The 13,939-nt window shown below is 44.6% G+C and overlaps 1 protein-coding gene across 1 annotated transcript; it reads left to right on the top strand.

Annotated features, from left to right (window-relative positions):
- Positions 1 to 7,778: 7,778 nt before the first annotated feature.
- On the top strand, positions 7,779 to 10,223 carry skida1 (SKI/DACH domain containing 1). The gene has a single exon (XM_071919511.2). The coding sequence runs from the start codon at positions 7,779 to 7,781 to the stop codon at positions 10,221 to 10,223; it is 2,445 nt and encodes an 814-aa protein (XP_071775612.1).
- Positions 10,224 to 13,939: the final 3,716 nt, after the last annotated feature.

Below are 13,939 nucleotides of genomic sequence, written 5' to 3'. Positions count from 1 at the left end.
CTACGTTAAGACCAAGAGAAGTGCATTAACGTGTTTTGCGTGACAAATTTGATACATTTTACGCTATGTAGCCTACCATATGAATCTAATAAGCCACATCCCTTTACCAGTTAAATTGAAACAATGAAAATTTGTTTTGCACAGACAAAAGCATCGAGTGGTTATCACAATGTGTATGCCCACCAATACTAACAGGTAGTTTCAGTTAAAATCCGATATTAGATTATTAGATTCGATCATTTGATTATTATAGCCTACTATTGTTGATCTCTTTCTCTCTCTCTACAGTTTGTGTGTGTGTGTGTGTGTGTGTGTGTGTGAGAGAGAGAGAGAGAGAGAGAGAGTCTGGCTCTGGTTCTTCATTCCGTCAAATGTCTGTTGATTCAAACAATAACCTGAATGTATAATTACACGGTGTGTAATTAGTGATTAGCGAGGTGGACCATCTCTCTCTCTCTCTCTCTCTCTCTCTCTAGTCGTATAGGCCTATACGAATACAAGTTTCAGTTGAGATAGTTCACATGTAACAACGGCGATGAAAGGCTTTACTGAATTCAACTGCCTGACACTAGATACAATGTTACAAGGAGATACTGAAGAGTAACTCGGAGGCTTTCAGTATTACCGCTATTCATCCATCTGCTCAATTTAAAGGTTAGCCTCTATTTTTTGGAGCTGTAGGTCGACAAATCATTTCAATTATATTCCTTTAGGGACTTATAATGTGTCTGTGGTACTTAAGAGTGACTTTATAGTGACCTTTTCATGTTTATGGTATTTTTATCTCCAGTGGTACCACTATAATATTCCTATAGGGACCTATAGTGTGTCTTTGGTACTCAATAGTGAGTTTATAGCCACCTTATCGTACTTTATGGTGACTGTTATTTTCTATGGTATCACTATAATACTCCTAGAATTACTTTTGTTGTGATATTAATAGTATCTTTATAAAATGTATTATTTGATTAGGCTAATATTCTTTAGTGTCTACTAAGATGTGTGTTGTTTTTTCTCCAGGTAGGCCTACCTATGTTGACAAAGCATACTATGAAACGAGGTCGCAACATGGGCATCTAGGCAAAACATGGACAGTAAGTCACTGGTTGATGATTGGAGAGAGAGGGAGAGCCTATGTATTGCTGTAATCCAATCACCTCAATAGACTAATCGATAATTGTTTTGTTTGAATAGCCATCAGCTGTTGAGCTGATAGTTTCAGCCCTTTCCATTCGCTGCCGGGTTAGATTCCCGATGTTGGAAAGCCTAACATCGAAAAGTTCAAAACCTGAAAGGGTCTGAGCAGCCAAATGAGCCCAGTGGAAGCTCCCCAAGCCCTTCGTGTTTTTTTTCCTGGTTATAACCAACTCTAACTCTTCAATATTTACCTATCGATTAAAACCCAGGCTTCTCTCAAGTTTGCGAGTAACACAGGGGCCCAGGAAAATACAAATAGTCCCAACACGGCGGGGTGAAAGGTGAAGAGAGCCCTCCCCCCACCACTGTCCACACACACTTCAGGCTCAGATTGCATGTAAAATCACATTCTCCGGGGGTGGTGGGGGGTGGAGTGGAATTCATTGTTTTGGCATGGGGCAGTGGGTTTGTGTCATAAAAAGTCTATACTCTTACAAGTGCCTGTGCCTCCTTGACCAAGTGTCTCCATAAAACTCAATGCAAAACAAATGACTCGGAGCTGCAGGAGCAACACGTTTGGTTTGCTGGGTGTAAGAAAACTGCAAGGGGTTAAAAGCTTGCTTAGGCTTCTAAGAGAGTATTTATGGCCAGATAGCTCCACCTCAAATCATTCCCCCCCTTCATTATAAGCATTTAACAAATTCACCAGGTAAACCAGTTAGGCCTACTGATAAACCCAGTCCAAGGAACTGGTTTCCACGTGGGGATCATAGGAGTGGACTTCTTTTACGTCTTTAAACCTGTGTCTTGTGTGAATTCACCTACTTGCATTTGCATGACACAGGCTATCCAATAGCCTAGATGTTGTAGTATAGAACTTTTAGCTATAATTTTTAGCTTTAAGCAAATTCAATCTTGTTAAAATATACATTTCAGAAAGCTGGATGATACTTGTTTTAAAGGGGAAAATGAGGGGGAGGCGTAGCCTACATTTGGAGCACTGGTCATTGTGTGTGTGTGTGTGTATGCGTGTAGGCTGTGTCCTTACCGACTCAGTATAATCCGTCCATCTCCTCCATAAAGCCCCGGTCTTCACCAGTGATGTAGTGGAAAATAAAAAGGTGGGTAAAACCCTCGACTCAGGAATCGCCACAAGGCAAACACCCGCCATTATAAACTTAAAAAGAAATATATTTTCAGAAGTAGTAGCCTATAAATGTATGCTTTGTTTTTTGAAAAGGCTTTGTTTCCATGTCATGGCATTAGCTCAAAGGGGAGGCCAGGGTAAACTCCATTCCCCAAACAAAAAAGTGAGTAAAGTGGGTCTAGGTGGGTTTACCCTCCGCTACATCCCTGAACTCCAGGCGTGCCACATTATCACAAACATGTCTATCTGCAGGAGTGATGAATGTCCGCTTCTGGGAATGAAGGAGGCCGGTTTGGTCGTCTAATTTCCCCCGCATGTCCAGCACAGAGCGAGCTGTTGTAAGGAGCCTGCGCCGTGCATGAGGTCCCTCTCCCGGCCACTCGGTCTCGCCTCTCCCGCGCCGGCCCCGGCCGACATCCAGAGGAAAAGAGGGGAATAGGTGCCCTATGGCATCTCGTGCATCACAAATCTGCATGGCAAAGTGTTCCTGATCTTTACTGGAAAAAACAGAATATATATACACAATATGTTTTTTTCAATTAATAAATATAGCCTAATATTACTGTTTTTTTAAGGATGTTTTAGGAGGTTTACTATTTAGTTGAAGGCTCTAAATTCAAACCTTGGGATAAGCCCCAGCACCGAGAGCTATAATTCAGAGAGAATGATCATGGGGTCAGCATGGGGCAATTATGTCTAAAGCAGTGGTGTTGGAGAAACTTCACTCTCAGATATATTGACAAAGTCCCTCACACTGACAGTAACGCGACAGATAAAACATGGGCTTTCACATTTTTTTTGTTGTTGTTTTGAGCCAGTTCTGGACCTTTATTTTGTTGAAATATCGCAAAATGTGACATATCCAGTTATATTCATGAATTCAAAAGTTATAAAAAAAACAGTTTCCATCAATAAAACAGGGATAATTTGGGCTCATTGTTTTTACATATCGGACATTTTTAGGACATTCATCCTTTTTCTGGCCAAAATCAGGAATATAGGCCTATGCTAAATTAAAATATATAATATATAGGGTATGCTTATGTCATTTATGGATAATTCACTTGAAATATCAGAAACAGAAATAGATGGTTGACTATTGCTGTTTGCGCTTAGGTTATCATTAGGTGTCTGTAGTGTCGAGCAAATTAACCCTTTGTGTGTGTGTGTGTGTGTGTGTGTGTGTGTGTGTGTGTAGGTGTGTGTGTGTGTGTGTGTGTGTAAGTAGGCTACGTAAGTAAGTGAGTAACTTATTAACACTGACATTTTATTTTAGGTTTGAAAAAGTTGTATCGCTCTTTATCAACAACATTGGTCAATAAATTATTCAGAGACCTGTGGGCAACACTTTCATCTTGTCAAGCATTTCCACGTTGCAGTAATAGGACAGTTACAATTTCTGTCTGATTTTATTTATGTTAGGAGAATTATTTTCGAGGCAAAGCGCACATGAATGGTCCATTTGGATGCACAGTAAGCATATTTTATTTGGGTCAATGGAAGGGAATTGGTTACATGGGTCTATACAGTCAGGTCTACACCAGTGAATATGTGTTGTGAAGAGTACAATAAGTAGTGTGTCAGAAAAATGAAAATCACGTTCCTGAAATGGCAAGACGTGCAGGAAAGACGTCGGTGTGGATCACACAAGCCCTGACGTCTGTTCCTCCGTGGATCTCTTTGGCCGGGCATGGTGCGCCGTGGCTCTGGATCTGAGTTATTCCCCTGGGGATCCGGGCCTCAACAAGCTGCCCCTCCTCTCACTTCACTCTACTGCAGCCGAGAAACTCTGCATGCACCAACTATTAATGTTGTCATACGAAATCAGCAAGCGACAAGCGAGTTTTGCTGCAACAAAGCGAGAAGAACTAAACTTGCAGGACCTGATGTTGTTTTACATTCAGTGGGAACAATGCAAGGCAGATGCGATGACATGCAAGTCTATAGACTTTTATCCACATACGAGTTGAATTGGAGCGGTGTAAGCTAAAACGAGAATTGATAATTATACAACACATTGATAATTGCACGCACACACAGGTCTCCAATTCCACCCGGCCTCTCACGGTGTGCTTAAACTTGCAAGAGTAAACAAACTTGTGCATAAAAGCCAGCGGTTGTAAACTGGTGCGTAATAGTGTAATTGTGGCTTATGACTCAATCCTGGATGTTAGGCTGCATTTAATAAACAAGATTAGCGTATTCACACTATTAATTTTAGCTTATTTAGCTTATAATCATTCAGGCTATAACAATATGCCATGAATATGCTATTAGCGCAGTGACTGACAATAGAAGCAAAACGCAAACTCAACAATGAAAATAAATATTTTTTGGTACACAACAAAGCAAGCATAGTCTTAACTACATAGGCTGTTAGTATGATCTCTAGGCACAGCACGTGCAAAGGCACTCACACGCACACACAACACACACACACACACACACACACATACACACACTGAATTGAGTGCCTACGGAGTTGCAAAAAAGGTTGTGTGAAGTGTGTGAATGTGTGCGCGCGCGCACGTGTTGTGTGCGCTCTTTTCGGGTACATATATCAGCTATCTAATTTTTCTTTTTTCCCCCCATCATTGCAGTTTTTTAACATAGCCTACTACTCGCATTCATTTCCACGTAGAGCTTACTGCTTTGCTGTTTTCCTTCCTACTCCTGATCACGTCCTTGATAAATAAAAACGTATCCTATGTCTATGACCACCAGGTTAGCCGATTAATAAATAGGCTGTACATTCCATTATAGAGCATTTCGAGGCTTCTGTGGGCATCATAAAATCATTTCTGTAGGTTGAACCTGAAGTAATATCGCCTACCTACCTACTTTGTTTGGATGCAACACCAAGGCAATATCAAAGCGATTCAACATACAGTAAAGACCCTGTAAATAAGTAAATAGGTTTTAAATGCTGGTGATGAGTATGCACAGCCTTGAGTTTGGCCCCATCACGCACAGCCCTGCCCGTCAGCAATGGGCCACAAGGGATTCACCGCAGCCTTTAAGACAACAAAGACGGAACATAACGCAGGGAATATTGAAAAATCTTGCTGAGGGGCGAAACACAATATCCCGTCTAAACACCCATCTGTAGGCCTACCAGTAATTTAAACAATTAGCCTATAATATACTACACAGTCACATTATTTGGACAGCATAGTGGGTGGTGGCTTCAGCCGCGTCTCCCCTCTCCTGTCTCTGTATGCGCGTCTGTGAGCTTGTGTGTGTTCGTCTGTGAGTGTGTGTGTGTGCGCCCGCGCGCGCGTCTACTTGCGCGTGCGCGAGTGTGTGCCTACCTACGTGATGAAAGTCATGGTAGCAGTGTGTGTGTGTGTGTGTTGGGGGGGGGGGGGGGGGGGGGGGGCACAAGTGTGCACAAAATATGTGCACATAACGCACGTAATAAATGTGAAAATGTGTAGAAAATATGTGCAGAGACCGCATGTATGAGAGCAGCATAACTAATTTGTTTTTGTTAATACAGCCACATAACGTGCAAAAATCCCACACATGTTCCCCTTTTAGTCTTCCTCTTCCCCGTAGCGAATTAAGATAGACAGGCTACTTGTTGATAGTACTTTTTTTTTACTATTTATAAATAATTTATATGTAAAATATTTCAAATACATAATAAAATATATTTTCTGAATTATCGCTCTGAGATCACATGTTTAAAATGCCAAATGGGCACATATTGAATTTTTGAAAAAGGGACAAGCCTGCAATAGCCTATACAGAAAATGTTGTGGGAAAAGCAACCCTGACTGTGCACTTTCCCCCCGTCCAATCACTGTTCCCGTGCCTGTGTTTTACCGTGGTGAAAACTGGGCTACAATTTAACAGGGATTTGCCGGTTTAGCATGGCCCCTCTGAATCCACGTGAATACCATGAATAGCCAACGTAGAGTATGACGGTACGCACGCGTTTTTTTTCTGAGGGATAGGCTATAGTCTATTCTATAGAAATAATTCCTGCATGCATACTGTATTAGCAGTGATGCAACATAGCCTATATCCTGTTTTACAGCTAATTTCTCTAGTTATTTTACACACACAGAGACACATCACACACACACACACACACACACACACACACACACACAATTGTAAAAATGGTGTAGTTGTCGGGGGAAAGGCAAACAAATCCAAACAATACTGTTCCTCAGAAATGCCGATTAATTTGTTAGGGTAACAAATTAGAAGGCCTACGCAAGCTGAACAAATATCGCACGTAAAAGTAGGTCAGGTCTATACCGTGGAGGAAGAATCATATGGAGGAAAACCTAGAGCAAACAAAAGAAGATGAGTTGAGCCTTGGTCAGGGCAATGTAGCCTATACGTGCAAAAACAGGTCTCCGGGTGGAAAAAGCTAATGTCTTTGTTTAAGCTACACTGCATTGTAGGATATCAAGCCGTCTGAAATAAGCAGTGGGTGTGCTGGATCATTTCAGCCTACCAGTAGACAGTCGACTAGGCTATAGCATATTACGGTATGTATTTTGATATGGAGTGAACGGGAATAGCATACTTCCATTGCATTCCAGTGTTATAACACTTTGCAGACTCAGGCTACCTATTGCCATTGGTATAGCCTCCGCGCACTATTAGACGCGCTGGGTTGAATTTTCGCAGCAGCTCTCTATTCAGCTATTGAAATATGTGAAATATGAACTTGTCATAACTACATTATTTACTCAAACAACGGAGGCTGAGGGCACAATTGTAAACTATGGTAATGGCAGGGAGTGGGAGAGAGGGGTATAAAGGGGGTGGGGGTGGAATATCCATTTTTATTGCATCACCTGTCAGCGGCGTCCAATGGGCGTCGACTCCGAGGGCATTAATTGATGAAGGTGTCTCCAGACTGGCGCACCTCCCCTCTCTGTCATTTTATTTGTGGCTCACCCAGCAGCCAGAATAGCAGCTGCATTTTAGCTCTTATTCTCTCTCTCTCCCTCTCTCTCTGACTCTCCCTCCCTCTCTCTCTCCCTCCCCTCCACTCTCACAACCCTCTCTCTCTCTCTCTCTCTCTCTCTCTCTCTCTCTCTCTCTCTCTCTCTCTCTCTCTCTCTCTCTCTCTCTCTCTCCCTCCCTTCTCGCTATTTTATCCCTCTGGCTGTGGCAGTGGTGTACACCTACCCCTCGTCCTGCTGCCGACCAGAGGGGAGTGGAGCCGGCAGAGGCAGGTAGCAGCAGCCCCGGCTTGGTGGACGCATCCGTCGCATTCCTCCACCATGCCGGACCGGGGCCAGAGGCGACGAGTGGATGCTGTCGGCTCATTCAACCCATTCAACACCAGCAGCTCCATTTAACTCTGCATGTCAAAGTTTGCAATTTCATGACGCAGCAGCAGCAGTGTGGACGGCTTGAAGGCATGAGCAGGATGCCTTGAGTTGCAACCCCATGCAATTTATTGGCTATTCCTCAATATACTTAGAGGGAATACATGGATTAATACATTGGAGCGGATACATAAAACATGGGAGACCTGGAGTGTGGCTTTGAGGAAATGCAGGGAGTGAGGCTGGGATACCTGCTCATCAAAGGCAAGCAAATGTTTGCTTTGTCTCAGGTCTTCACCGACCTGCTGAAGAACATCCCCCGGACCACCGTGCACAAGCGGATGGACCACCTGAAGGTGAAGAAGCACCACTGCGACCTGGAGGAACTGCGGAAGCTCAAAGCAATAAACTCTATCGCTTTCCACGCCGCCAAATGCACTCTCATATCGCGGGAGGACGTGGAGGCTCTGTATTTCTCCTGCAAGACGGAGCGGGTGTTGAAGTCCAACAAAAGGAAGGCGAAGGCGGTGGGTTCCCCCGGGGATGCGGAGCAGTCCCCGGGGCTCCTCCGTGCGGACGCCGGGCTGTGGAAGGAAAAAGTTTGGTTTAGTTTGCACGGCGTCCCGCAGACTCTGGCACTTCACAACAAAACCGGCAGGAGAAGAGAGCTGACTCCTTGCCTTCCCGACTCCAAACTACCTCAATTTTACAACAAACCCCACGGACGGGATTGCCGTTCGGCGACTAAGTCCAGTTACAAACACTTTAAAAACTATGAAACGTCTCAAATAACGGGGAACCGCGTGACTTTAAGCCAGAGGCACTCGTTTTTCCGGAGCGCGGTGAGCCGGCAGCCGGTGGTGCTTCAGTCCGCCATAGCTGCTCAGTCCAGGCTCTCGCGCTCAGCCGGCGACCTACTTCACAAAAGGAAGAGGAGGCGCGAGGGGGGCGGCGGCAGGGACAGCGCGAGGCACTCGTGGAGCAGGAGCAGACACGCGCACCACCACGTCCCACCGGTGCTGCTCGTACAGCCCAAATCATCCGATAGTCACGGGACGACGCTGGGCGCTTTCCACTTTGATCCGGATTTCTACCTGGACCCCAGACCTCACCATCATCATCATCACCAACATCACCATCATCATCATCACCACCACCAACCGAGTTTCCCGGAGAGCTACAGCAGCGACACCGAGTCCAGCACCTACTCCGACCGGGCGAACCACGACTCGGACTTTGGGTCTGGCTTCTCCACTACCAGCAACTCTGGGAGCTCGGATGAGGAGGAGGAGGAGGAGGATGAAGATGACACCCAGTCAGAGAGTTCAGAGGTCAGCTCAGACGACGAGGAGAGCTCCTCTCAGTCCGACTCCAGCTCGGTGTCCAGCCGAGTCTCGGTTCAGAGCATCCGGTTCAGACGGGCCCGGGTCGGGTCCCTCACCAAAACTCTCAACACTAATAAGGCACCTTTGGTTCTACAGCCCACTTTTCACTACAACCATCACCAGCAACAAGAAAAACAACAACAGAAACAGCACAGGACACTGGGCCATGTTGGGTCTTTCCATGGGGGGGACTACAGTAGACAGGAGAAACGTCAGAAATGTGACTTAACATGCAGTGAAACTAGAAAGGACTCGGGACCTTTACAGACACCCAAATTCAACTCCACTGTTGTTCGAGAGAGCTTTTTCACCGAGTCCAAAAGGGAAAAAGTGTCTGAGGCGCACGGAGATCCAACCAGAGTTGACCGGAATAAGGCGTTTCCCCCACGCAGGACACCGGGGCATCCCAACAAATGCCCCCCGGGACTGAGCGCACACTGTGACCACGACAAAGACACCAAGCTCCACAAATCTACCGACAAGAGAGAGGCGAAAACCTCCAACCTAAAACTGCCCTCTCCGCTCAAGAAAATAAAGACCGAGGCGGAGGAGTCCTCTGTGACCGCGGGGCCCCACTCTGAAAGCGGCAGGACAGCCAGGACACCCCCCTTCAACCTCCACAATGTGAAAGTTAAAGTGGAGGAAAGCTGTGATGAATATGAATACCAGAGCCAGGCCTATGCAGTCCACTGTAAAGGAGACAAGGCAGATAGCAGCATTGGACAATATCCCTGCGGAGACATCAAACAAGGGGACTATTTCACCAGCGGGACTAAAGCCATTGAGAGGAGCACCGATGTGGCCCCCAATTCCCCCTGTGGCCCTCAGGAATGCAGCAGCACCCAGGACACTCCTTGCGCCGAGGAGGGGGAGCACAGGAACAAAAACTGCAGGACTCTGGTGCTGGGGAGAAAACCCAGGGTTTCCAGGACGCAAACAAAACAAAACGTGTCCAGGGTCGACAAGGCTGCCTCTTCTTTTCGTCCCGCGGGCTGTGAGGGATATACGGAGGATTTACCGAGCAGACGCAAACGCAGCAATGTTGCATCGCCTGCAAAGAAGTCTTTCAGCCTGATGGCAAATTTCCCGTCTCCGCCGTCGCTGGTTGTTGGCAGCGATGGGGATTTGTGCCCTGCTTACTCCCTGAACTCGCTGAGGGCCCCCGGGCCTCCCCCTCTGTCCCACCCCGTGTGGAGGTGGCAGCCCGGCGGCCAGCCTCTCCCTCCCCCACCCGCTCAGAGAACCAGGAAATACTGAGGTGTTTTTATTGCAAAAAAACAAAAGCCTCCACCATCTCTATCTCTATCTCCCACCCAATCGTAGCCTAAGTCTTAACGCGCACGCACCAAATGGCTTGCAATTTTGTCGCTGTTAATTATTTTTCTCCCCTATTTCAGTGAATGGATTTACATTCCGCGTTGTTTTGAAGTTTGTTCAAGGAAATATCCTCCGAGACCCGCAAGATCCCCCCTTGGAGCCTCAGAAAACGCCCACAGGACTGTGAGACACCGCTCGTGGATTTATGCTGAAAAAACTTGTCTTTAAATAAGCTATCCATCCTAAGCAATAGGCTACATGGGTTTTCAAAAGTGTGTTTACTTGACTTTTTTCTGAACTCGATTGTTTCTCCTTCGCCTTTATGCTCGACCTGTTGGATTGTATGCTGCCAGGGTTTCAGTGGTTTGTGCTTTGTTTGAGAAAAGAGGTGTAAAAAAAATCACAGCATTCTTTGGGATGAGGCTACTCTTGGTCGAGCTGGGACTGAGAGCAAGTTTGACTTGGTAAATCAAAAATCAGGGTTTCCCCTTCTGTGCCACTTGGTATATTTTATATTTCAAAGCTGTGTTTTCTTTATGACTTTCATGCTCATAAGCTTGGCCACACTGGCCTGTGTCCAATTGTTCAATTCCAGTGAATTATTAAAAATAGGCTTATCAATGTCTATTTATACATGCTCACAGTTAAGCCTTTACTAGAATTGGCAGGAATTGAATCCTGGTGGCTGTGGGTTGTTGTTTTTTTTTTGGAGTGCTTGTGATCTGGTTTTCAGTCTTGTTTTTATTTCTCCAGAGTATTTCCTGGTTTGCAAATGTTTGACCGTGCACAGACACAGGCCCAGACACAACACAGGCCTTATGTACAGACAATCAAAAGAATAGGGCTCAGGCCTTCATATCACGCCGTTAGGTCTCACGTTAGGCTGGATTTAAGTGCTTATGTCCCTCCAGATCCATTCGTCCACAGATTTCCTCAGCATATCACATCGATTTGCCAAGGTGAATCTGTGTTTGCGTATGGAACATGAACATTGTTCAAGATGTGAAAACACGGAGAGAACGACAATGTACAAGATATTGGTGGGATTCAGAAACCACAGTGGAAAAAACACCAAAACAACGTCCTACAACACCTTGTAGCCCAGTGGCTACTTTGAAACAATGCGACAAAGCACAAGTGATAGGCTTAGATGCATTGCACTTTGATACTGTTGGGGGTCTTGTTTCAGCTTTAGGGTTTTCGGCTAGCCTGTAAAGTATCAGAGATGCTGAAAGACAAAAGATAAAGATGAGGCTTTCTTTACCTCTGGTTAGTTTTGATATGAATGGAGGTCATTTGATTACTATTTTAATAGGCTATTTGGGATTAACCCACATTGGTGAGTAGTTTCTTACTGCCCCATGTTTACATGAAAACATGACGGGCACATCGCTGTTTAATTTTCTGATCTTCATTATAATTCAGCAACATGCTATTGCAGTGAAGCAATTATTGTCCATTAGTCTATTTTTAGTTGAAGCCCGTCGTTTCAAACTGACCTGGAAAAATCTTCATTTAGAGACACAATTCTAGATTGTATTTAACCCTCAAAGACACCGAAAATACAATCAGGTCATCAAAAAGCATTTTTTTGACGAGTTGAAATTTTGCTTTCTTTATTTCTCAAAATACGTCAACATACTTAATGTAACCTTTGAAATATGGCCGCTCAGTGAATGTATAATATATAGCCTAATACTTTCATATTCCAGACCTATTTCATTTGACCCCCAATTTCATTCCCCCAAATAGGCTACCATCAACTTTAGACATCAATGTAGCCTATTGCCTACATCGATTCCACCAAAAAAAAGTGTACTAAATATGAGTAATTAAAATGGTTGAAGTTGCACCTAAATGTGGATATTTTAGGTAAATATGTAGATTTTTAAAAGGCAGTCCAGGACGCGCTCTAATTGGCAGGCTTTTCTGTCTGCGACAAAGAGAGGCCCAGCTTATGGTGAGCCAGATCACAACAAACCCAAAGCCTATGAATGATGTCAGCCTTCTCACAAGCACAGCAACAGCAAAGGGTGCATTCATTCAGAGGATTGTAGAAACCATTTAATGGGTGAATGTAAAAAAAAATGTACAAAAACTCTGTTTCACCCTGCCTAAATCAGTGTGAATACATGTGGTAGATGTTTAGCCATGTGATTAAAGCACCACTCTGCAGCCATGAAGCCCCACTGGCTATGGGCCCTATTTCTAGGCTATCCCGTTGAGACGACAATACAAACTTGAACTTATTTCCTCGCCTCCGAACTAAAATAGCTATTTTTTAAACTATGACATGATCCCTATATGTTGCAGTCTATAAGAGTAGTCGGGGTAAACCGGAGGGGGTTGCATGGGGTTGGGGGGGAGTTGCTGTGTTGCAAGAGGGAAGCTTTCAACCTCTAATCCGCATGTCAAAAGCATAGGCTGCACGGCATAGGACGAAGAGGGATAGCCTGCACCCAGAGCTGTGGGTTTACCCCCCTGAAGCACCAGCCTATGCTCACGCAGTATTCACAATGCACGGCTGAGGGACGGAGATGGTGGTAATGGCCTGTTGGGAGGGCCTTTCCACCGTTAAGACAAATAGCTCTCTGACAGTGACGCTATCAATGTAAACAATTGCATCGTGCAGCAGCTAGAGGCTGCATGCCCCCTCCTCCTCCTCCTCCTCCTCTTCTCCACCTCCCCCTCCCTGCCCCCCAACCTCATTCACTCATTTACTTAGCTTTTTTGATACAATACTTGAGGTCAGGTTTTTGACACGGAATTTGAAGTCACTGGTTGTTTGTATAAAACTGAATATTTATTTTTGTGAATTTTCTGGGGTTTTTTTGTATATTGACTTTGTTGTGAATATATAGGACAACTGCACTCGAAATGGAAACTTGAACGGTGGATTTCTGAAGCACTTTCCCTTTCTTTTTTTTTCTTTTTTTTAATTATGAAGCATTCATTAAACGCGACTGAGTGTAAATCAGACTATGTTTCTCTTTCTTTTCAGTTGGACAATGATCATAGAAATTGGCCTGGCACTTGCGTTGTTGATACGGTGTTACACAGGAAAGCAAAGCAGAGCCATGTTTTTTTCTGGGATTTTGTATTTTCCTTTTCTTTCTCTTTTATTTTGAGCACACGGTTCCTATTAATTCCTAATTAAGATTCAGGTTTCCTGCTCCCCCTTGCAGGTCTTGTCCTCCTTGTCATAAAATGTTGTGAACGTTTAGGCGATTACCTTTCAACCCAATCAGTTCAACACGGATACTTTCTTGTAAATTCAAGTGTCGAAACAGGAAAATTAGTTATATCCAGCCTATAATGAAATAATCGAGAATGACTACTCTGTCATAACGCAAGGAGGTTTCAGTTTACATTTTAAATTGATTAAATTGAGAGGAAATAGATCCCAGCCCTACAATAGTGTTGACCCACATTGCAGTCATTTAGACGTAAAACAACTAGCAGTAGGTCTAAGCTGCAGAGACTACTGGCGACTCTGCTTGCAGGGGAACTTCAAAACTGTGGCCTATGTAGCCTACGTTAAATCGTCTACGGGGTTAAATTCCCATAATTCCCAGTACATGTGAGGGGTGTGAGGCGAAAGAAGCGGTAGGCCTGCATTGCCTGCAATAATAACAAGAGGCAAACCACAGACATTT

This window comes from Centroberyx gerrardi, chromosome 22 (genome assembly GCF_048128805.1).
Source record: "Centroberyx gerrardi isolate f3 chromosome 22, fCenGer3.hap1.cur.20231027, whole genome shotgun sequence".
NCBI classification, from domain to species: domain Eukaryota; kingdom Metazoa; phylum Chordata; class Actinopteri; order Beryciformes; family Berycidae; genus Centroberyx; species Centroberyx gerrardi.
The sequence above is the reverse complement of the archived record's forward strand: the minus strand, read 5'-3'. Positions and strand labels throughout refer to the sequence as shown.